The sequence below is a fragment of the Macaca nemestrina genome, chromosome 2 (genome assembly GCF_043159975.1).
Source record: "Macaca nemestrina isolate mMacNem1 chromosome 2, mMacNem.hap1, whole genome shotgun sequence".
Lineage (NCBI taxonomy): Eukaryota > Metazoa > Chordata > Mammalia > Primates > Cercopithecidae > Macaca > Macaca nemestrina.
In genome coordinates this window covers 1814260-1840407 of record NC_092126.1, presented here as the reverse complement: position 1 = coordinate 1840407, position 26148 = coordinate 1814260, and the positions used below count along the sequence as shown (strand labels likewise).

The window sequence follows — 26148 nt, the reverse complement described above, 5'->3', positions numbered from 1 at the left end:
ATTATCATTTCCTTAGGAAGCCTTCCCAGGCGTTCCAGATCAGACAGACGTCTTACGCTACCTTGGTACCATAGCTTGTAATTCCATAGCCTGTAATTCCATACCATGGTTGTAGATTGCTGTCACGGGAGCAGGGACACTATCTGCTTTGCTTGTCACTTATCTCTGATTATTCACATAGTACACACATTAGCAAGCATGGAAAAAAGATTTGTTCCATCAAGTTGCCCTAAAAAGGCATGATCGGAAAGGATTTCTAATTTTCTCAAGTTTTTCAGTGACACCAATTAAAACCAGTAACGAATAACTGAAAACATCCTAGAGTCTTTCTTTTCTTTTTATAAAAATATTAGCTGTTTTTTATTTTTTTTTTGTAAGGAAAGCAGTGAGGGATGTAAATTTTTTAGTGGAATAAAATGAATTATCTCTAGATCAGGCCTTACATTAGAGATGGCAAAAATCTTGAGGTCGTTACGATTTTTTAAAAATAGAAATACAATTGTTTGCCTTTTAGACTCTTCTGTTTCAAGACGATGTACTGAGCACATACTGTAGTCCTCTCCCTTCTAAACAAAATCCAAGTATTTCACAGAATAAAATTCACGAGGAATGCTCAAGAACGAAAAGCAATTAGGATAAGACCAGGGAGACAAGCAGCGCTTAGGATGTCGGTGGGAGAATGCTTCTGCAAACCGCTGCAGGTGGCTGAAACTAGAAGCGAGGAGGGTGAAAATGGGGGGACCCAGAGGCAACAACTAGGGTGATGAACGGGATAATCCAGTAAGAGCAGCAGAGCAGGTTATTTCTATGTTCACAAAAGCACGGATATGCACACACCACACGGTTCTCCCTCATTCCTAATGCCGAAATCTGGGCCCAGTGACTGGGCTGTGTTTCAGCTTCCAGATAGGACCAGTAAGTGTAAGAGGAAAAGGAGGTAGAGCTCCAGGGACAGGAGAAATCAAGAAGCATCCTGCCCTCCCAACATTCCACACATCTCTTTGTCTCTCTGAGACTGAAGACGACGTGCAACTAAACTTCCCTGTAAACAGGCTACACAGAGGCTCTGCAGATTCTCCACCCTCAGTTACAAAGATGGATGCAATTCTCCCCTATTTGTCCTACAAAATCTATACAATTCTTTTTCTTTTTTTGAGACAATCTCGCTCTGTCGCCCAGGCTGGAGTGCAGTGGCCGGATCTCAGCTCACTGCAAGCTCCGCCTCCCGGGTTCCCGCCATTCTCCTGCCTCAGCCTCCCGAGTAGCTGGGACTACAGGCGCCGCCACCGCGCCCGGCTAGTTTTTTGTATTTTTAGTAAAGAGGGGGTTTCACCGTGTTAGCCAGGATGGTCCCCATCTCCGGACCTTGTGATCCGCCTGCCTTGGTCTCCCAAAGTGCTGGGATTACAGGTGTGAGCCACTGCGCCCGGCCCAAGAATCAAAGTAGCCACAGGTTTTTCTTTGTTGCTGTTAAAGTACATGATAAACAGATTCTAAAATTTATAGAAAAAGCTGAAGAAGAATCTGGTTAAGAAATTTGTTCTATCAGACATTAACAATAATTATTTAAGAGCCAAGTGTGGTAGCTCACACCTGTAATCCCAGCACTTTGGGAGGCCAAGGCTGGCAGATAGTTTGAGCCCCAGAGTTTGAGACTAGCCTCGGCAACATACAAAAATACAAAAATTAGTTTATATATATATATATATATATATAAAAAATACAAAAAGTAGTTGGGTGTCGTGCACCTGTAGTCCCAACCACTTGAAAGGTAAGGCAGGAGGATCACTTGAATCTGGGAGGTGGAGGTTGCAGTGAACCAAGACACATCACTGCACTCACTCCAGCCTGGGTCACAGAGTGAGGCTCTGCCTCCAAAAAAAAAAAAAAAAAAAATTATATAGTAATCAAGACAGGGTGCTATTATTAGCTCAGGTACAGACAACCTAATGGAATAAAATAGAGAACACAGGAACAGACTCTCACATAGAAACTTGATAAATAATGGTGTTATAGGTCAGTGGGAAAACAGAAGACTCAATAAATGGTCGGGGATACTATCCAAGTTTAAAGAAAAAAGTGAAAGTGAATCTTTTCACAGACATACAAAAATAAAATCCAGATAGCTCAAAGATTTAAAGTGCAAAAGGCAAGCTATAGAAAAAATATAGGAAAAAGTCTTTATGACCCCAAGTTAGACAAAAATTTCTTAAAAAACAAAAACCTCGAACCATAAAAGAGAAATTGAGGCCAGGCACGGTGGCTCATGCCTGTACTCCTAGCACTTTGGGAGGCCGAGGCAGGTGGATCACGAGGTCAGAAGTTCAAGACCAGCCTAGCCAAGATGATGAAACACTGTCTCTACTAAAAATACAAAAATTAGTTGGGCGCAGTGGCAGGCACCTGTAATCCCAGCTACTCGGGAGGTTGAGGCAGGAGAATCGATTGAACCTGGTGGGACGGAAGCTGCAGAGAGCCAAGATTGAGCCACTGGACTCCAGCGTGGGTGACAGAATGAGACTCTGTCTCAAAAGAAAAAAAGAAATTAATTCCATTATATCAAAATTAATAACTTCTATTCATTAAAATATACTACTAAAAGGGTAAAAAGGCAAATCACATCCTGGAAGACTATCTTTAACATCATATGATTGACAAAAGATTAGTTTATAGACTAAAAGGAATGTTTATTAATAGAAAACGAAAAAGTTAACAACCCAGTAGAAAAATGGATTAAAGACCTTGATATGGTTTGGTTGTGTCCCCACCCAAATCACATCTTGAATTCTCACGTGTTGTGGGAGGGAGCCGGCAGGAGTAACTGAATCATGGGCAGGTCTTCACAAGATCTCCTGGTTTTAAAAGGAGGAGTTTCCCTGCACAAGCTCTCTCTCGTTGCCTGCCGTCATCCCTGTAGGACATGACTTGCTCCTCCTTGCCTTCTGCCATGATTGTGAGGCCTCCCAGCCATGTGAAACTGTAAGTCCAATAAACCCTTTTTCTTGTATAAATTATTCAGTCTTGTATAAATTTATCAGCAGCATGAAAACTGACTAATATAGATAGCGAACAGGTATTTCTTTCTCTTGAAGAGATATTTCACAGAAAGCACACAGGAATGGTCAATTAACCTGAAAAGATGCTCAGTTTTTTTGAGTAATCAGGGAAAGGCAAATTTAAACCACAACGAGCTACTATTTCACCCCTCCCAGAGCTGCCGAGGGTGTTCGGCAATGGGAACCCTCATGTCCTGTGGGTGAGAATGTACACTAAAAACTTTTAGAAAACAATCTTGGCCGGGCGCGGTGGCTCACGCCTGTAATCCCAGCACTTTGGGAGGCCGAGACGGGCGGATCACAAGGTCAGGAGATCGAGACCATCCTGGCTAACACAGTGAAACCCCATCTCTACTAAAAGTACAAAAAAAACTAGCCGGGCGAGGTGGCGGGCGCCTGTAGTCCCAGCTACTCGGGAGGCTGAGGTTGGAGAATGGCGTAAACCCAGGAGGCGGAGCTTGTAGTGAGCCGAGTTCGCGCCACTGCACCCCAGCCTGGGTGACAGAGCAAAGACTCCGTCTCAAAAAAAAAAAAGAAAACAATCTGACAAACCTAGTCAAGTCACACACGGGAACAGCCTGTAACCCAGCAATTCTAATCCTAAATATATACCTCTGAAGGACCTTTAAATCTTTAAGCCAGGACAGACACCAAGAAATCCATTTTACATCCTGACTCAGTATACACATAACTAAAACAAAGTCTTTCATAAGACAACGTTTCCACTGTGTGCACAATACTCTGATTACATTATTCTCTTTCATTTAGTGTTGTCCACTACACAGATTTCAAAACCCCCCAATGCACTGGTTTTTAATATGAGCTGCACATCAGAATCATCTGAGGTATTAAAAAAATTAAAAACAAAACCAAAACTGATGCCCAGGGTAAGCCCCTAAAGATGCTGATTGCTGATTCAACTGGAATGAGATGGAGTTTGAGCACAGAGTTATTAAGCTTCCCAGGGGATTCTAATTAGCAATTCAAGAACTAAACTAACAGATCGCCTGAAGCTTGAGAAGCTTTGCCCCAGAGAAATACCTCAACACATCCAGTAAGATGTATGTTCAAGACTATCCACAGCAGCACTACTCATGAAAACAACCCAAATGTCTACAGATAGGAGACTGGCTAAATAAACTGCAGTATATTTACAGTGCAGCAATACACAGCAGTGAAAGTGAACAAACTGCACCATACACATCAACAACTCTCAAAAGCATAAAGCTGAGTGAAAAGGATGTGGAAAAAATAAAGACAGCATAATTCCATTCATAAAAGGTTCCCAAACAGGCATGCCTAAACCACAGATATTTGAGGGTGAATAGATACGTCATAAAATTACAATAAAAATGCAGAATTCAGAATGGTGCATATTGGGGACAAAGAGAAGGACAGGATGGGGCATAGCAGATGGGGACTTCAGAGGTACTGATAAAATTCTAGGCTGGGTGGTTGGTACAAGGATGTTTTATATATATATACATAGATACACATTTTTTTTTTTTGAGACAGAGTCTCACTCTGTCCCCCAGGCTGCAGTGCAGTGCCACGATCTTGGCTCACTGCAACCTCCACCTCCCAGGTTCAAGTGATTCTCCTGCCTCAGCCTCCTGAGTAGCAGGGATTACAGACACACCACCATTCCCGGCTAATTTTTTGTACTTTCAGTAGAGATGGAGTTTCACCATGTTGGCCAGGCTGGTTTTGAACTCCTGACCTCAAGTGATCTGCCCGCCTCAGCCTCCCAAAGTGCTAGGATTAACAAGTGTGAGCCACCGTGCCCAGCCTATATAAATATATACTATATATATTACATATACACTATATATACTACACATATATTATATATATGTATACTATATACAGTATGCATATATATAGACTATATACTATATAGATAATATACTATTGCGTCTATTATGTCAACACAAAGTAAAAAAGCCAAATTCAATTTGACAGTGGTTATGGCCTATATCTGGGTGTATCCATTTGTCAAAACTGTGTAATTAATATCTGTGCATTTTGATAACTGTAATTTTATCTAAAAAATAAGTGGAGGCAGGATGTTGAAATTAGGTGACAGCATTGATTTACACTATTCTGTCTACTTTGAATTTATTTAACATTTTCAATAACAGAAATTTTTTTAAGAGAAAGAAAAAAAAAGGATAAGGCAAAGTTCATTTTTAGAGAACTTGTAAAGTTTTGAGATCAGCACTCAAAAGTTATTAGATGTTGACTGTAAACACAATAAAACGAAGACTTCAGAAATCACCAACAAAAACTGAATGAATATCAATTACAGATATAAAGAACTGATAACCCTAAATGCAATTAGAGTCCCCGCTAGGAAACCAGTATGTTCACTCCCCCTTTCTTAGGGGGACCTTGAGTTGGCTACAGCAGGTAAGTAATTTGGGGAGAAAGAAATGGAAAGGAGGAGTAGAGGAGGATAAAACTGGAAGATTCTCAAAATGACCAGAGATGGGAGCGCTCTCCTGCATTTACGTAAACGCAGTTCAATTTGCTCACAAACCCTTCCGTTACCCAAAATCAACCACCAGACTGTCCACACTTTCTGTTTCGTTTTACCATCTTTTCCCTTTTCCAATGCCGTCCCCAAGTATACTTTATCTTGAGAATTCCCCTACTCTGCCCTTGATTCTAGCTCTCCATAGGGAAGTAATAACAACTCTTTCAGCGATTTTTTCTGGTGTTAACCTTTATCTTTTTTTTTCCTGACCTCCATAATTTTAAAGACCATGTTCACATTGCCATTTTTAGGTCTTCCCACTTTAAATATACTGACTTACTACTCCAATACACACTTCATTGCCTTCTTCCCATGCAATTTTTGGTTCATTGCTTCATCTTCCTCTTTAACCTTTACCTAATCCAGCCTAAGTACATTTATCATTCTCAAATGTGTCAAACACACACCTTATCACTTCCTTTAAATAAACTTTAAAAATATACTTCCATTAAGGCTTTTCAGTTATAACTTCACAAGAAATCTTAATAAAACAAAATTAGAAAGAGGTGATATACAATGAAATGAATAGGTTTTCAACTGTTCCATGATTACACTCTATGAATCTAAATTCTCCAAGACTTGATTCTTCATTAATACTAACTCAAATTCTCACTGATTATCTCACTTAAATGTGTATTAAGGCGTATTACATACAAAGCACCATTCATCTTCTACTTGGGTTTACCTCTCCATGTAGAATATTAAGAGGTATATCTTTATCTTCGCATATATGTATTTCCAGCCATCAGAGCCATATCACCATATTTAAGGTGATGAAACAAATGAACCCCTTACCCTTATTCTAAAATCCATTAGTGTCTGTAATCCATTACTTAATTCTAAAATCCAAAAAGCCCTGAAAACTGAAGGGTTTTTGCTCAAATTTGACAACAAAACTAATTTAGCGATTTCAACTTATTTGAGACTATTTGTAGCCTTTATCCCACCTTTGTGTGACTAGACCAGTGGTTCTTTTTGTTTTTGAGACAGTCTGGATGGAGTGCAGTGGTATGTCCCTGGCTCACTCCAACCTCCCCGTCCAGGGCTCAAGCCATCCTCCCACCTCAGCCTCCCGAGTAGCTGGGATTACAGGCATGTGCCACCATGCCCGGCTAATTTTTGTATTTTTGTACAGATGGGGTTTTGCCATGTTGCCCAGGCTGGTCTTGAACTCCTGAGCTCAAGCAATCTGCCTGCCTTGACCTCCCAAAGTGCTGGGATTACAGGCATGAGCCACTGTGTCCGGCCCAGTGATTCTTAATTGGAGTAATTTTGCCCCAGGAGATAGGTCCCTGCAAACAAATTATTTGGCTCCAAGATGTCAACAGCATCGAGGTTGAGAAACCCCGAACTAGATATATTTTGCTGAGGACATCAGTCTGTGAGTACTGAGGCTGCCTCAGACTCTTCTGAGGGCATTATAGAATACCTGGGAAAAGACAGTATTTACTACTCAAGAATCACAAAAACTCTTAATTCCAAAACACAGTTGGCTCCGGGGATTTCAGACAGGGGACTGTGGGCCCTATATCACCATTCTTATAATGGCAGGTCTCCTCAAATGTCACAAATCTCATTAAAATATGGCCAAGGTCTCAGAAAACAAAGGAGATGAATATAGAAATTCACTGGCCGTAACAAGTACGGTGAGAAACAAATTTACATTTTTTTTCTCTTTCAAAATCACAATTTAAAATAAACTAGCCTTTTAAACAGTGCCTGTATATGAGCATCGATTGTTTTCATGATCTGTTTTAATGTTCTCACCATAAAAGTTATCAACACGGGTAACATAGAATAATAAACCAACACTGAGACTCTTAAAACCACAAGTGCTGTTTACCTTTCTCTGTGCCTGAGAATATGGAGATGATTTTGTGCCTGGGCTTCTTCTCCTCCGGAACAGAGGGCAAAGGTTTCAAACTGTGATTGGCTGACAAGGGGTCTTTGCCTCCAGTGCTAAAGATGGTGCTGCTCATTCGCACAGGAGGTGCTGGGGGCTTGTCTTCCAGTTCTCCGTTATCAGACATGGTTCAGAATTACCAAACGGCCTGAACCTGGAAAAAACACAATTAGTAACAACGCAAAAAACGGCACGAACAAGCAAAAAACAGTCATAACTACCCCTGCCACAATTCCAAATTAGAAAATAGTATCCATTTAGAGTGACATTTGCAAAATTCTGGAAAAATCAATGTGTAAAAGATGTAACTCTCTTGAGGTGTAACAAAGGTAACTTCCCCTAACAAAGTTGGTAATGGTCAGCTGGAAAAAGTTTGAAAAGTCACATGGAAACGTGATGGTACTACCAAAAGCTCCTGATCTAACCAACAGATTCTAAGAGACCTTCTCAATGGAAAGACAGACAACATGAAATCTTTTTTTTTTTATTCCAAAGAGGAAAATTATGTTCTGACCAGCAAATTACAGGATATCTTGGGGAGGTGCACCTCTAGAGCAGAGACAGACGGTTGGCTATTAAGCCTATCAAACAGCACCCCTCTGATCTGATTTCACGCACACCAACTTCGCAGTTACAACTTAGTCTTCACAATAACTTGACTAAAAAATTCTTATTTTTGAGATGGAGTCTCACTCTGTCACCCAGGCTGAGGTGCAGTGACGTGATCTCAGCTCACTGCAACCTCCACCTGCCAGGTTCAAGAGATTCTCCTGCCTCAGCCTCCTGAGTAGGTGGGACTACAGCCGCACGCCACCACTCTCAGCTAATTTTTGGTATTTTTAGTAGAGATGGGGTTTCACCATGTTGGCCAGGCTGGTTTCAAACTCTTGACCTCCGGTGATCCGCCTACCTTGGCCTCCGAAAGTGCTGGGATTACAGGTGTGAGCCACGGCATCCAGCCTAATCTTTGTATTTTTAGCAGAGACGAGGTTTTGCTACGATGCCCAGGCTGGTCTCGAATTCCTGACCTCAAGTGATCCACCCGCCTTATCCTCCCAAATTGCTGAGATTATAGGCATGAGCCCCCAAGCCTGGCCGAGGATTCTTAAAACAACGCACTGCTGAGGCAGTATTTGGTCTCTGAAAATCTGACATCCTAATTTACACAAATTAGTCTTTTGAGTTTTGCAGACAATCACAAAGGAGCTTGGCCAATCTGGATACACTGACAAAATTAAATACAGAGCATGGCTGAAAGGCTGAGTGTGGCCACATCCCGCAGGTTCTGTGACACCAGCAAATGCCCTGTCCAGGCAGTTGCGTAATCCCTCTTACCTACATGGCTAATTCAGCGGGAACCTCAACCCTGCTTACCCATACTTCTAGGCATGTCTTTAAAAAAGTAGATTACACAAATTTGAAATCAGCAGGAAAAGGGAGAGGATCCCTAACTTACATATGAGTTCTGATACCAAAAAAAAAAAAAAAAGGCCATGTTAGGAAACATATTTCCCACTAAACATGGTTTTGATTGGTAACTGGATCTTAATTTGATTCTAAGATTATTTAATGCGCTTAAGCAAATACAACCTTGCATACATACAATGAAAAGAATGCTAACTGTTCAGAACTTATAAATATATTTTTTATTTAGTTTGAATGCTTATACCTGAAGAAAAGTAGGTACAATTTGAGAAGATTATAGCAAATCTTACAGCTTTTATTTTCCTTGATGGGAGTGTGTCACTAGCACTACGGTGTATTTTCTCTCTCAAAATCATGATTATTTTTTCATTCTACGAAAGAGCAAGAATAAAAAAAGGTAAAGGAGCAAACACATTTCTGGGAGTGACATGGTTTGGCTGCGTCCCCACTCAAATCTCGTCTTGAATTCCCATGTGTGGCAGGAGGTCAATGCGCTCAGATCTCATCTTGAATTCTCACGTGTGGCGGGAGGTCAATGCGCTCAGATCTCATCTTGAACTCCCATGTGTGGCGGGAGGTCAATGCGCTCAGATCTCATCTTGAATTCCCACGTGTGGTGGGAGGGACCTGGCGGGAGGTCAATGAATTATGGGGGCAAGTCTTTCCTGTGCCGTTCTCCTGACAGTGAGTCTCACATGATCTGATGGGTTTAAAAAGATTTCCCTGCACAAGCTCCCTCTCTCTGCCTGCTGCCATCCATGTAAGATGTGACTTGCTCCTCCTTGCCTTCTGTCATGATTGTGAGGCTTCCCCAGCCACATGGAAATGTAAGTCCAATTAAGTCTGTTTCTTTTGTAAATTGCCCAGTCTCAGGTACGTCTTTATTAGCAGCATGAAAACAAAACAGACTAATAGAGGGGGTAACTAGCTAGAGAAGGTCTGGGAAAAGGGAGTGAAAATGATCTCTATTTCTGTGTGTGAAAGACTGGTCTAAGGAAGACATGAGGGCAGGATCTAAGGTGGTGCTGACATGCCCTAAAATGATTCTTCTTAACCAGCTCATGACATCATGCGGGATTTATTTTGTTTTTGGGGTGGGATGCAAGCAGGATGTAACTGGTTATTCCTAAGTATGGGCTACTACCAGTGTGCATTCCAAGAGGGGACTTATCTTGCTACAGACAGAAGAAAGACAAAGCTTAGTAACAACATTGCAGCTGGGCACAGTGGCTCACGCCACACTTTGGGAGGCCAAGGTGGGCGGATCGCTTGAGGTCAGGAGTTCGAGACCAGTTTGGGCAACATGGTGAAACTCTTTCTCTATGGAAAACACAAAAATTAGTCAGGTGTGGTGGCGCACGCCTGTAGTCCCGGCTACTCGGGAGGCTGAGGCAGAGGAATCACTTGAGCCCGGGAGGCAGAGGTTGCAGAGCCGAGATCATGCCACTGCACTCCAGCCTGGGCAACAGAGTGAGCCACCATCTCAAAAACAAAACAAAACAAAAAATAACAAAAAAAAACATGGCACAATAAAGTGACTATGAATTCTCTTCTCAAGGCTCCCATATCGATGGAACATGAGTAGAAACTGCCAATGCACCTTCAATAATAATAATAATAAATCAGCTGCATGTCATCCAGTTCTGTGGTTAACAGCGTATGTTCCAGAATCAGACTGCTTTGGATGGAATCCTGTTTCCACCACTGACTTAGTGTGTGACCTTGGGCAAATCACTTCACCAAGTCTCATGACTCCCTGAAGAAATGGCTGACTCTAGGCGTGGGACAGGGAAAATGCAAGATGAGCCCAGAGCACGCTGTAGTGTCAGAAGGCAAGGGAGCACTTTAAAAGGATGAAGAAATGCCAAAGGGACACAGGAAAGATCTTCCATAGGCCAATGCTGGGATGATTTGAGCAAATTAGTATACTATTTGATTATGACCCAAAGTATCAAATAAATATGTTATTCCAATCTGACATAAATAAATGAGTAAGTAAATAAATGGGAGAAAAGGAACAAATCTTTCTTACAGAAGAATTGCAAATAAAATAGGTAAATACATCTCCCTCTAGGAGTTTCAGCTTAATCCATGTTTCCTCTTGAGTGAAGGCAAAACTTAGTGACTCGTTTCCAAAGAACAGTGTATGGCAAGGGAAAAAATAACTTCGCAGTGAAAAAACCCAGCAAACATGCCTTATTTATTACCCAAGTGACCACAGCTGACATCGCCAGCGACAAGTCGTGACCCTATTACTTATCCCCTCATCTAATGTGATGGAGCACACACTTCGCCTCTGTGGTGTTCTTCCCGCAAACCCACAGCCCTAGTCTAATCATGAGAAAACACCAGACAAACCCCAATTGAGGGATATGCTACAAAACTCCTGACCACTACATTCCTCCAAACTGTCAAGGACATGAAAACCAACACTGAGATACTGTAACAGATCAGAGGAGACAGAACCATAAATGCAACATGACACCCTGGATTGGATCCTGGAACAGAAAAGGGGCACTGGTGAAACAACTAGTAGAATCCAAATAAACCCTAGAATTTAGTTAACAGTAAGGCACCAATACTGGCTTCTTTGTTTTGACATGCGTATCACGGTTATGTAAGATGTTAACATCAGAGGAAGCCGGGTGACAGGTATACAGGAAATGCACTATCTTTGCAATTTGTCTGTATATCTAAAATCATCCCCTAATAAAAACTCTATTAAAAAGGGAGTTAGTAAGTTCCTCAAAAATTAAATACAGAGCTACCATGTGATCCAGCAATTCCACTCCCAGGTATACAGCCAAGAGAACTGAAAACATATGTTCACGCAAAAACTTTATATGAAAGTTCACAGAAGCATTCATAATAGCCAAAAGATAGACCTAAATATCCATCAACTGATGAACGGATATCCAAAATGTGGTGTGTCCATAAGATGGAATATTGTTTGGCCACAAAAAGAAGTACTGATACATGCTGCAAGATGGATGGCCCCTGAACACTAAGTGGAAAAAAGCCATAAAAGGCCACATATTGTAGGATTCTACTTCACATGAAATGTCCAGAACAGGGGCATCACAGAGATGGAAAGGAATTTAGTTCATAAACACGGCTGATTAGCGAGTGGTTGCTACGGAGTGAGGGAAATGAGATGTGGCTGCTAATGGGTATGAAGTTTCTCTGGGGGACGCAAAGGTTCAGTATGAAGACAGCGGAGAGGGTCGCACAGCCTTGTGAATATACTAAAACCACTCAATTGTATACTTTATAAGATGGTAAATTTTAGGTTGCGCAAATTATATCTCAAATTAATATCTACTCACAGAATAAACATCAAATGAACTAACAAAGATAAAAAGCCTTTGCAATTGTTACCATCATTACTACTTATAAGACTCTATGCTAGACATTAGAGAAAATGAAAGTCACCCTGTGTCTTCTCTAAGAGTTCATAACCTAGCGGGAAGGACCAACACATACTTGTTTTAAGTTAGGTCAGGCATTCCCCTTATCAGTATCTGCTCTCAACACAGGCCTATCAAAGCTACTCAGCTCCTTCAAAGTAGCCGTTCTCAAAACATTTTGGCCACAATACCCTTTACATTCTTAAACATTAATGAAGAGTCCAAAGAGTTTTTGTTGATGAGGGTTATATCTATCTATATTTACTGCATGAGACATTGAAACAAGTTATTGGCTGGGCACCTTGGCTCACGCTGTAATCCTAACACTCTGGGAGGCTGAGGTTGGGGACTACTTGAGGTCAGGAGTTCGAGACCAGCCTGGCCAACATGGTGAAACCCCGTCTCTACTAAAAATACAAAAATTAGCTGGGCACGGTGGCGCATGTCTGTAATCCCAGCTACTTGGGCGGCTGAGGCAGGAGAATCGCTTGAAGCTGGGAGGCGGAAGTTGCAGTGAGTCGAGATCACGCCACTGCACTCCGGCCTGGGTGACAGAGTGAGAATCTGTCTCAAAAATACAAAGCAAAACACACAAACAAAAAAAACAAGTTGTTTAAATAATTCATTTAAAAATAACAACAAACCCATTACATGTTATACATTTTTATGAAAAATGACTATTTCCCAAAACAAAGTAAGTTGAGTGAGAAGACTGATATTCTTTGACATTTCGGCCAGTCTTTTTCATGTCTGGTGTGGTAGAAGACAGCCAGATGATAGATCTGCTTCTGCATTCAATCTGTTGTGCTACGTTGTTTTAGCTGAGGATGATGAAAAACATCTGGTCTCACACAGATACCACCTTTTCGAAAAGGCAGGAGCATTTTAACAGCTTTCACATAATTGTGGATTTTCTTCTTCGGTATGACACTAAACCTGACCTTCCTAAAAGGTTAGCTGTGGAATCTGAAACCACAGCAATGAATCCTTTTTACTCTATTACATGAAGCCAATTGATTCTCTTGAATTCTGAATGAATCTGTTACCTATGCAGAAGTTTTACGATGTCATGTGTCGGTTTTTGGAAAATATTGTTCCCTGGGTTTTGAAGATACTCCAAATGTTGACACATTTCATTGTGCAGTAAAAATAAAATCACATTCATTAATATCACCACCCATCTCATCAGAAAAGTCTTTCAAGTGCTGGGAAACTGCTAAAATCAACATAGCGGATACAAGTTTTCTAAAACTCTAATTTTTGCTTAAAAGCCTAAATTATATCAGAAGCAACACATTCTGTCACTATTTTTGAGGAAATGTCTGCAAAATACCTAAGTTGAACCACCAGAATTTGTGGGTCAGTTGTTCTTTCAAATAAAAAAAGGTGTTCCATGAAACAGAGGGCTAGTTTAGCTCTCTCGCAAAAGTGGTTATCTCCAAGACAACGATTCCTACTTGGTATGCAGAAGTACCTTATGAGTACTTCCCATTTTGCTATATAGAATACTTGATCAATAACTTTATTGTTCCATTAAGTATGTTATTACGTGAGGCTGGTACTTTACCGCAAGCACGTGGCCATGGCCTTGGTATGGGTTAAAGTAACGAGCAATTTGACCCACTTCTGCTTTTACTCCATCAATCCATTTGTCAACACAGTGTGAAAGCAAATAATGTGTTAAGAATATTCTGAAAAAAGTTTTGACATCATAGACTCCCCCATGATACCGCAGACCACACTTTGAGAACTGCTGCTTTAAAGTGTACTCCATCTTTATACTTCACCGACATACCCCAAATGCTTTGATGTTTTATGGAGGTGGCAGAAGACTCATATTTATTTCATCTTATACTCGATAGAACACATTTTAACAGAACAAATAAGCAACAGCTAGATTTCCAAGCTAGGGTACAAAAACCTCCTCAATCCTTAACGTGTTGAAAAATCCAAATACGTGCAATGGTATTTACTATATCGCTTTTCATTACAGTATCAGAAAGATGAGTAGGCTTTCGTGGCTTAGCCAGAGACACACTTTCATTCTTACGAGAAGCAATGCTAAATTCTAAGCAAAGGACATTACACAGCAACCTTCAGAACACAGCCTTTCCTTATACTTTGGTTATCCTTTGGTGGCTCACGTCTGCAATCCCAGCACTTTGGGAGGCTGAGGCAGGCAGATCACAAGGTCAAGAGATCGAGACCATCCTGGCTAACACAGTGAAACCCCGTCTCTACTAAAAACACAAAAATTAGCTGGGCATGGTGGTGCGCGCCTGTAGTCCCAGCTACTCACAAGGCTGAGGGAGGAGAATTGCTTGAACCCGGGAGGTAGAGGTTGCAGTGAGCCGAGATTGCGCCATTGCACTCCAGCCTGGGCCACAGAGCAAGACTCCGTCTCAAAAAAAAAAAAAAAAATTATTTTTTCCTACTGCTCAATATTAGTATACTGTGCAGTAACTTTTTAATTTTCTGCACATATTCAGTCTAGTAGAACGAAACAGGAGCCAGAGCATTGCGTTCTCAGAACTTTTTAGTGACTATACACTATCATGTTGAATGAGCTGTCTCAAAGAAATTCCAATTAACATGACTTACCCTTTAAGCAATACTTGCCTAAACAAATCCCAGATTTAACAGTAAACTTGAGTCAGAGATGTCCCTAATGAAATTATTCAAGATGACGAATATGCCGCAACAATTCTAATACACCACATGAGTGACTAGATCTTAGTAAATACAAGCACAACCTTCGATACAACACTGACGCCCCTGCCACCTGCTTGGCTGAGGACTTACCACTTCATCTCTGGGTTTCTCTCAGTCTCTATTGTTGTTGAAGAAATTCTATCAGGTTGGTGCAAAAGTAAGTAGTTTCCATTGAAAGCAATGACAAAAACCGCAATTACTTTTGTACCACCTAATAACTAGCTCCCTAGAGGGTTCCTCTGTGTTCAGTTTTTTGTTGGGAGAAAGAAGTCAGAATTGGTTAAATATACCTTAATTATCATGCAGAAGTTGACTAAAAGTAACAAGTGCTATGGCTCTCCCTGGCTACACATCGTCCTGACTGGCTGCCCATAACCTACAGACTGAGGACTAAACTCTGGCATTATGGCCACTCAACTCCAAACTGCTGAGTCAATCTCATCTCATGGAATGCACGTCAATCCTGTGCCTCATATTCCTCAAATACACCAAAGACTTTCCTGGCCTAAGTAATTTTTATGTATCGATTTCTGCATTCTTAGCTTTTCTTTTTCCTTTTATCTACCCAACCAAATCTTTCAAGGCTTAGTGAAAATGATTTCCTTCCTAAGGTCATTCCTTGCCCAAAAAGATCCTTCACATCCTCTAAACTCGAGTTACATGGGAAAACAAATTCGGATGGTATTAAGATTGTGAAGGATTAAGTCATCTAGTCCATTTGCCTTGTTTTATATGTGGAAAAAAACCAACTTTCCAAAAAAGTAAGTGGTTAGCCTAAAGGCACATCAATCTAATTACTAACAGAACTAAGACCAGAACTCAAGTTTCCTAACAACTCTTAATCTCATGCTCTTTTTTCTTACTATATGCTAATACACTGGGCCATTCTTCCGCGACCAATTACAACTATAAACCCTTAGTTATTTTATCTGCTTTTCCTACCTAAGACCTCAAGCAATTCAAAGGCAAGTACTGTGCATGTACCAGGCAATGTTTGCTGATTTATGGTACCATACTCTATCCACAGATGAAATACTATTCTTGAATTTGCCTTTTTTTTTTTTTTTTTTTTGAGACGGAGTCTCGCTCTGTCCCCCAGGCTGGAGTGCAGTGGCACGATCTTGGCTCACTGTAACCTCCACCTCCCGGATTCTCCTGCCTCAGCCTCCCAAGTAGCTGGGATTACAGGCGTGCACTACCACACCCAGCTAATTGAATTTGTTTTCTTTTTCTTTTTTTTTTTGAGATGGAGTCTCAATGTCACCTAGGCTGGAGTGCAGTGGCATCATCTTGGCTCACTGCAACCTCTGCCTCCTGGATTCAAGAAATTCTCCTGTCTCAGCCTCCCAAGTAGCTGGGAGGCAGACACCACCACATCTGGCTAATTTTTCTATTTTTGAGTAGAGATGGGGTTTTACTATATTGGTCAGGCTCGTCTCAAACTCCTGACCTCAGGTGATCCACCCACCTTGGCCTCCCAAAGTGTTGGGATTACAGGCGTGAGCCGCTGTGCCCGGCCTGAACTTGTTTTCTTAATCAAACAGCACTAGACAACATAAACTACCCCATATTAACAAAAATATATTTAGAAAGGTTTATACTTTTCCCCTCACATCTGATTCATGACCTTCAGTTCTCTTTTCCAAAAAACAGCACTTTTTGTGTGTGAATTGCTGCTTCTGACAGTGTCAAATGCCTGAAAAGTACCAAATGAGACTGTGGTAAGGTTCTTTATGTTCATCTTATATGTTAGCCAAAAATAGTATTAGGTATAAAAATAATTCATGGTGAAACACTGATTTACCTTATGTTTTGCTCAACCATTAGTCAAAAATGTTTTATAAAAAAAAGAGCAAACAGTAACTAGTGCTTCTCTCTAAATCTGTTCAAACACTTTTTGCTACTTTTCAGTGAAAAACAAGTAGGCGAAACAAAAAGTGTGCCCCAAACACACTGCACTCTTCTGAGAGGCCCATTGTTTAACTGTGACACGGCTCAAACACAAACAACTCCTCAATTGTCTGCTGAAGGAGACTAGGGGTAGCTAAACATACAGCAGAAACCAACAGCGGAGTGGTATCTGGAACCAGTCAGCCCAGAGTAGAAATTACTAAACTTAATATTATCTGCTGGGATCAACTATAGTACTCCAAGTATAAACCATATACTATTGAAAAACACAATGATTTTAAAAGCACAATTTCGCTTTACATTTTTATTTACTTTTCATATAAATAGCAAGTGAGTCTTAATTTTTCAGTACATTATGAATGCAGTAACGCAGCACTAATTAATTACCCAGACATTCAACAATCTCTCAAGAAGCTGCAAGAGCCCCCACACCAGTGGTCCCTCCCTCCCCCAGTCAAAAAAACAAGAGCCTCAAATGCCTTTGAGAGCAAAAGCATGAATGAAAACATTTCCAAATCACCTGAAGATGACAACACACACTTCTAAATAGAAGGTTCACAACTCAGAAGGAAAAGGGTGTTCTCATGTGGTGACAATGGCCATAACATCAGTCCCACTAGTAGCAAAGCCAGAAAGAAAAGAGGAAAAGGGAGAAAAGAGATGTAGAAAACACAAGCTGGGGCTGGTAAAAAAGAAGGAAAATAAAACGTCGCTTCAAACTCTAAAATAAAGGACTGGATAACGTATCAAATCTTTTTAAATGCATGGATGGGCTAGTAAAATAAGAGAGATGATTCCACAGAGCTCCAAACCAAAGTGAAACCAGGAACTCAAAAAGAGTAAGCAATTTACTAATCTAGTTATTCTCGAGGGATTTCTACTAAACCCCGGAGACCTCATGCTTCCACTTTGATGGCTGCCACAGGGGACAGGTAGTAAAACCCAGACTGCCTAAGGTTGAAAAATTAACAGGACTCCCCTCCCACCTGAGGCTAGGCCTGAAAAAGGCTATAATGCACATAACGACCAATCAGGAATAAATCCCTCTGGACAGAAAGGAGCAAGAAAACCTTAAGCATTTTGAAAATGGTGATGGCAAGAGGAGGAAAAATCTCTGAAAAACACAGATAGGGAATGACGTGTCACAGAACACATAGAAGCAGCTTGAAAATAAAAGCAGAATAGAGCAAATATGAAAACACCATAGAGAACTTTCAATAAGTCTATATGGTGAACTTATTGGTAAGTTCTTTCTCACCAATAAGAAAAAATAAGTGAAAGCTAAAACTCAGCATTTGAAGTAAAAAGCAGCGCAGACATAGTGTTAGAGAGAACTGATGAACAATGAACTAACTGCAGACAATGAGATAGAAAATATGAAAGCGGAGACCGGACGCAGTAACTCACGCCTGTAATCCCAGCACTTTGGGAGGCTGAGGTGGGCGGATCATCTGAGGTCAGGAGTTTCAGACCAGCTTGACCAACATGGAGAAACCCCGTCTCTACTAAAAATACAAAAATTAGCCAGGCGTGGTGGCGCACACCTGTAATCCCAGCTACTTGGGAGGCCGAGGCAGGAGAATTGCTTGAACCCAGGAGGTGGAGGTCGCAGTGAGCCGAGATGGTGCCACTGCACTCCAGTGTAGGAGACAGACCAGGACTCTGTCTTTAAAATAAAATAAAATAAAATAAAATAAAATAAAAAATACTATATGTAAAAAACTTGCAGGATTGAATAAACAAAATGTGGTATATATACACACAAAAACTTCTTTAAGAGATGAGGTCTTGCTGTGTTGCCCAGGCTGGAGCACAGTGGCTACTCACAGACATGATCAGAGCACAGCATCGCAGCCCTTCAGCTCCTGAACTCAAGCAGTCCTCCCACCTGGTCCTCCCAAGTAGCTGTACTGAGACGACAGGTACATGCCACCATGCCTGGCTCACGGATGAAATTCTGATATATACTATTAATAAGAGTGAACCCTGAAAATAATATGCTAAGTAAAATAAGCCAAACACAAAAGGACAAATACTGTATATATGTATTTTTAATTGAGATAGGGTCTCACTGTCACCCAGGCTGGATTACAACGGCATGATCACAGCTCACTGCAGTCTAAACCTCCTGGGCTCCAGCGACCCTCCCACCTCAGCCTCCTAAGTAGCTGGAACTACAGGTGCATACCACCATCCCCGGCTAACTTTTAAACTTTTTAGCAGAGACAAGGTCTCACGATGTTGCTCAGGCTGGTCTTGAATTCCTGAGCTCAAGCTATCCTCCCACTGTGGACTCTCAAAGTGCTGGGATGACAGGTGTGAGCTGCCATGTCCAGCCTCACAAATACTGTATTAATTTCACTCAAATGAGATACCTTACAGTAGTCAAATTCATAGGAAGTAGAATAAAGGTCACTAGAGACTGGGGAAAGTGCAACATGTGTAGTTACAGCTTCATGGATGCGGAATTTCTTCTTCTTTTTTTTTTTTTTTTTTGAGATGGAGTCTCACTCTGTCGCCCAGGCTGGAGTGCAGTGGCGCGATCTTGGCTCACTGCAAGCTCCGCCTCCCGGGTTCAAGCAATTCTCCTGCCTCAGCCTCCTGAGTAGCTGGGACTACAGGCGCCGCCACCACGCCCAGCTAATTTTTTTGTATTTTTAGTAGAGACGGGGTTTCACTGTGTTAGCCAGGATGGTCTCCATCTCCTGACCTCGTGTTCCACCCACCTCAGCCTCCCAGTGCTGGGATTACAGGCTGAGCCACGGCGCCCAGCCAGGATGCGGAATTTCTGCTGGGGATAATGAAAACGCTCTGGAAAAGGACAGCGGTGGCGGCTGTACAACCCTGAATATACTTAATGTCACCAAACTGTACACCTAAAAATGGTTAAAACATTTTATGTTACGCATATTTCACCACCAGCACAACAAAAAACCATGCTAGGATATGAGGCCCTTACAGCTCTGAATTTTTATTTTTTATTTATATATTTTTTGAGACTCATTGTCACCCAAGCAGGAGTGCAGTGGCGCAATCACGGCTCACTGCAGCAACCTCCTGGGCTCAGGTGATCCCCCCACCTCAGCCTCCGAGTGGCTGGCACCACAGACGTGCGCCACCACGCCCAGCTAATTTTTGTATTTTCTGTAGAGAAAGGGTCTCCCTATGTTGCCCAGGCTGGTCTTGAACTCCTGGGCTCAAGTGATCCACCCTCCTCGGCCCCCAGATTGCTGGGATTACAGGTGTGCACTACAGTGCCCAGCTAGCTCTGAATGTTTACATCAAAAAAGGAGAACTTCCAGCCTGGGTAACATAGCAAGACCCTGAAAAAAAAAAAAAAAAAAAAAAAAGGCCAGGTGCGATGGCTCATGCCTGTAATCCCAGCACTTTGCAAGGCCAAGGAAGCTGATCACTTGAGGTCAGGAGTTCAAGACCATCCTGGGCGACATGGTAAAACCCTATCTCTACTAAAAATACAAAAATCAGCCGGGCGTGATGACGCACGCCTGTAGTCCCAGCTACTCGGGAGGCCGAGGCAGGAGAATTGCTTGAAACCATGAGGAGGTTGCAGTGAGCCGAGATCGCACCCCGCACTCTAGCCTGAGGCACAGAGCGAGACTCTGTCTCAAAAAAATAAATAAATAAAAACAAAGAATGAGCTGGCCGTGGAGGCTTGCACCTGTAATCCCAGCTACTCGGGAGGCTGAGGCAGGAGATCACTTCAGCCAGGAGGCTGCGGTCGCCACTGCACTCCAGCCTTGGCAACAGAGTGAGACCTTGTTTCCAAAAAATAAATTAAATAAATAAATAAATAAAATGAAGGAGAACTAAAAATTAACAAGTGAAGCATCCAACCTAAGAAGTCCAAAAAACAGTAAAATAAATCCAAAGAATGTAGGAAGGAAATAATCAAGATAAAAGCAGAAATTACTGAATATGGCCGGGCGCAGTGGCTCACGCCTGTAATCCCAGCACTTTGGGAGGCCGAGACGAGAGGATCACGAGGTCAGGAGATCGAGACCATCCTGGCTAAGACGGTGAAACTCCGTCTCTACTAAAAATACAAAAAATTAGTCGGGTGCAGTGGCGGGCGCCTGTAGTCCCAGCTACTCGGGAGGCTGAGGCAGGAGAATGGCATGAACCTGGGAGGCGGAGCTTGCAGTGAGCCGAGATGGCGCCACTGCACTCCAGCCTGGGTGACAGAGCAAGACTCCGTCTCAAAAAAAAAAAAAAAAAAAGAAATTACTGAATATAAGACTAATATACAACTAAGAATATCAATAAAGCTAAAAATAGTGTCTTGGGCAAAACTAGTTAAATACCTCTGGCAAAATGAATCAAAACAAAGAGAGTAAAAAATAAACATGATTGAGAATGAAAAGCAGTTCTGCTGGCATTTAATGAGCAGAGGTCACAGGTATCCGATGTCTGCACTGTGTGCACAGCTCCTCGTGTCCCACCACGTGTTGACTTATCATTTTAAAACTTACAATGATCTGAACTGAGGACACAATTCTATTTCACATATGAAAATATTTTTCCAGTTTTAGCATACACTGAATTTTCCAGATATGCAACCGCTATGTAAACCAAGAGGAGCTTGTACTTTTGCTCAGACTTTACCAAGAAGTTTATTCACAATTTCGGAAATCATGTCACTAGGCATACCGCGCTCATGCTGGTTGAGTCACCAACGGCAGAGTCCATATGATGAGACCGTACTGTGGTCACCCCTATGTAGAGACACAAGTCTCTGGTCACTGCATAATGGTTTTTAGTATAGTTGTGATCAAGTATTTACAAATAAAAACATGTATTTCATTATAAATTGTTTGCCTTTTATTTCTTTTTTTCTATTATAGTCAGGGCATTATATTGATTTTTTCCTCCTAAAATTCTGTGAGGATAGGTCTAATAATCCACAATTTTCATGTCATAGGAAAGCAGTATAACACAGTGTTTAGGAGTACCGACTATATATATACCTTTTGACCCATATATCCCGTTTCTAAAAACCTATCCAAAGGATATACTTGCAAAAATATGAAAAGACACATGCACTAGGCTGTTATTGTAGCATTATCAGTAACAGTAAAAGACCGGAAGCAACTCAAACAGCCATAAATAGGGGAATGGCTCAACTAACTACAGAACATTCTACACTCAAGTATTTTGAAGCTATAAAAACAAATGAGAAAATCACTCTATATATTGCCATGGAGTAATCTCCAGGATATATGAAGTGAAAATCAGTTGGAAGGAAAAAAATATATGGGAAGCTGTCATTTACCAAAGCGAGATGGGGGGGGAAGAAGGTATATCAATGTATACACACACACACACACACACACACACACACACACATACACACACACACTTGGGTGTACTTATTTCTATTTTTTTTAAATGGAAGAACCATAACTTTTTCCCAGCTTTACTGAGGTATATAATCGAAAAAAAATTGCATACATTCAACATGATGATTTGATATACGTATATACTGTGCCATAATTATCACAATCGAAATGAAGACATCCATCACCATCCATAGTTACCGCGTGGGTCGGGGATGCGGCTGGCGGAGGAACCATAATTTTAAAAAATAGTTACTTTGGGAGAGATGGGACTAAGTTAAAACCTAGATTTCTCTGAATATACATTTTTTGTATATTTGCTTTTGGAACTCTGTAAATTATATAAAATCACCAGCTTATGAAGAATGAACCACACCTGCTCATAGTAAGATCACTAAAAAAATTCCTTGTACTTTTTTGCTTTGTAGATGACATATGAACCTTATTTAAATTTACAATTAAATGAAGACCAAACTACAGAACAGAATTGAATGCAAATTGACAGTGGTTCTGTTCTTACATCTTTAGAGATTATGATGTCTATAATGGTAACTTTTTGTATTATATGTATTACACAGTTAGCAAACACTCATTAACCAGATTATGACCTGGTTATTAGCTCTATTATTTATAGGTTATGCCTCTATTATTAGCTACTATGATGTATCATATTTCCTATACTGAACTCTACTCTTTGTGAGAAGACACTAATTTTTGAGCGAGGATAAGAAAATAAAATATAAAAATAAAAATTTAAAAAAGAGGCCAGGTGCGGTGGCTCATGCCTGTAATCCCAGCACTTGGGGAAGTTGAGGCGGATGGATCATGAGGTCAAGAGTTCGAGACCAGCCCGGCCAGCATGGCAAAACCTCATCTCTACAAAAAGTACAAAAACTAGGCGGGCATGGTGGTGCTCGCCTGTAATCCCAGCTACTCGGGAGGCTGAGGTAGAACCGCTTGACTCCAGGAGGCGGAGGTTGCAGTGAGCTGGGATCACGTCACTGCACTCCAAGCTGGGCAACAAAGCAAGACTCCGTCTAACATAAAAAAAAGAAGACACTAATTTTATAGCTCTCTGTATTCCCAAGGAGCACCTAGCAAAATGTTATATACATCATAGAAAACTCAAAATGTGTTTTTCAAATAAACGATGTTAGCCAGTCTAGGCAAATAAACTACTGCCACTTATCAAGTTGCATACTGAACGCCAAAACACTCTTCCTTTTAGTCCCTTTATTTAACTACCACTATAACGGAGTAATACCTGTATTATCTGTTGGCACAGTGGGTAGGGATGGGAGATGGCATTTCACAGATGACAAGTAAAGAACACATGCATAAGAATATGTCCAACCTCAGACATTAATGAAATGTAAATTAAGGCCTCAAGCAGATACCATTTTACACCTTCCGCACTGGCAAAAAACAGGAAGGCTGATTCAAATCAAGTGTCACCGGGAATACGGCACAAAGAGAACTCTTACATACAGCTGGCAGGAGTATGAACTGGCAAAACTACTTTAGAAAATTTGGGAGGCTGGATACAGTGGCTCGCGCCTGTAATCCCAGTTACTCAGGAGGCGGAGGCGGGGAATTGCTTGAGGCCAGGAGTTCGAGCCCAGCCTGGCCAACATGGCAAAACTCCATCTCTACTAAAAATGCAAAAAAATTAGATGAGCGTGGTGGTGTGCGCCTGTAATCCCAGCTACTCAGGAGGCAGAGGCAAAAAAAGAAAAAAGAAAAGAAAAGAAAAAAATTTGGGGTTGGTGCGGTGACTCACAGCTGTAATTCCAACATTTGGGAGGTTGAGGAGGGAGGATTACCTGAGCTCACTAGTTAGAGACCAGACTGGGCAACGTGGCAAGATGCTGTCTCCATTTTTAAAAATTAAATGGCCGGGCGCGGTGGCTCAAGCCTGTAATCCCAGCACTCTGGGAGGCCGAGACGGGCGGATCACAAGGTCAGGAGATCGAGACCATCCTGGCTAACACGGTGAAACCCCGTCTCTACTAAAAAAAATACAAAAAACTAGCCGGGCGAGGTGGCGGGCGCCTGTAGTCCCAGCTATTCGGGAGGCTGAGGCAGGAGAATGGCGTAAACCCGGGAGGCGGAGCTTGCAGTGAGCTGAGATCCGGCCACTGCACTCCAGCCCGGGCGACAGAGCGAGACTCCGTCTCAAAAAAAAAAAAAAAAAAAAAAAAAAAAAATTAAATTAAGTTAAATTAAATTAGAAATTGGGTATTAGCGGCCGGGCGGATCACGAGGTCAGGAGATCAAGACCATCCTGGCTAACACAGTGAAACCCCGTCTCTACTAAAAAAGACCAAAAAATTAGCCGGACGTGGTGGCGGCGCCTGTAGTCCCAGCTACTTGGGAAGCTGAGGCAGGAGAATGGTGTGAACCCAGGAGGCAGAACTTGCAGTGAGCCGAGATTGCGCCACTGCACTCCAGCCTGGGAGACAGAGCGAGACTCCCTCTCAAAAAAAAAAAAAAAAAAAAAAAAAAAAGACATTGGGTATTAGCTTGTAAAGTTGACTTCTATCTGTATTTTTTTTTTTTTTTTTTTTTTGGAGACAGAGTCTTGCACTGTCACCCAGGCTGGAGTGCAGTGGCACGATCTCAGCTCACTGCAACCTCCGCCTCCCAGGTTCAAGCGATTCCCCTGCCTCAGCCTCCCAAGTAGCTGGGATTACAGATGCCCGCCACTACGCCTGGCTAAGTTTTTGTATTTTTAGTAGAGATGGGGCTTCACCATGTTGGCCAGGCTGGTCTCAAACTCCTGACCTCAAGTGATCTGCCCGTCTCGGCCTCCCAAAGTGCTGGGATTACAGGTGTGAGCCACTGCGCCTGGCAAGAAAAAATGGACTTCTAAGATACAATGTTCCATCAGAAAATCTCTTCCTAAAGGTCACTTGAAGAACACTAAAATAATGCTTATTTGACAAACTTATAAAGAAGTTATGCAAATAAACTTCATACAGTTGAAATACCAAAAGTAGAAAGTTTCTCCCAGTGTCTGTTTATAAAGTTTAGTATTATTACACCTAAAACCAATTGTTTTCTGCAAAGATAAAAAAGCACCAGCAGGCTGGGTACCGTGGCTCACGCCTATAATCCCAGCACTTTGGGAGGCCGAGGCAGGCGGATCACGAGGTCAGCAGATAGAGACCATCCTGGCTAACACGGCGAAACATGGTTTCTACTAAAAAAAAAATATACACACACACACACACACACACACACACAAACACAAAATTAGCCGGGCATGGTGCCTTTAGTCCCAGCTACTTGGGAGGCTGAGGCAGGAGAACAGCGTGAACCCACGAGGCAGAGCTTGCAGTGAGCCGAGATCGCATCACTGCACTCCAGCCTGGGTGATAGAGCGAGACTCTGTCTTAAAAACAATTTTTTATCAAGCAGTTAACACTGGATCTCTTTGTTGACATTGGATGTGAGTGCCTTTCCTTTCTTTCTAGAATATAGAATATAGACAACAACACTTGTCTGTATTCTATTTTTTTCTAAAATGCACGGATACTGTTTTGCAATGAAAACAGTAAGCGATCTTCAATTTAAAAAACCTGCTCATTTTGGCCGGGCGCGGTGGCTCACGCCTGTAATCCCAGCACTTTGGGAGGCCGAGGCGGCGGATCACGAGGTCAGGGGATCAAGACCATCCTGGCTAACACGGTGAAAACCCGTCTCTACTAAAAATACAAAAAATTAGCCAGGCGAGGTGGCGGGCACCTGTAGTCCCAGCTACTCAGGGGGCTGAGGCAGGAGAATGGCGTGAACCCGGGAGATGGAGCTTCCAGTGAGCCCAGATCGCGCCACTGTACTCCAG

At 41.9% G+C, this 26148-nt stretch overlaps 1 protein-coding gene across 2 annotated transcripts in view; it reads right to left on the bottom strand.

The window, feature by feature from the left end:
* The window catches only part of LOC105470983 (p21 (RAC1) activated kinase 2), a 95348-nt gene that overhangs the window by 47210 nt on the left and 21990 nt on the right, over positions 1-26148 (bottom strand). For both annotated transcript variants that reach the window (XR_011619498.1, XM_071090582.1), the window contains exon 2: positions 7436-7649. Coding sequence is in view for 1 of the 2 variants with exons in the window: in XM_071090582.1 (XP_070946683.1) it covers positions 7436-7622 (187 nt within the window). In the remaining variant the exon portion in view is untranslated. The remainder of the gene's footprint in view (positions 1-7435; positions 7650-26148) is intronic.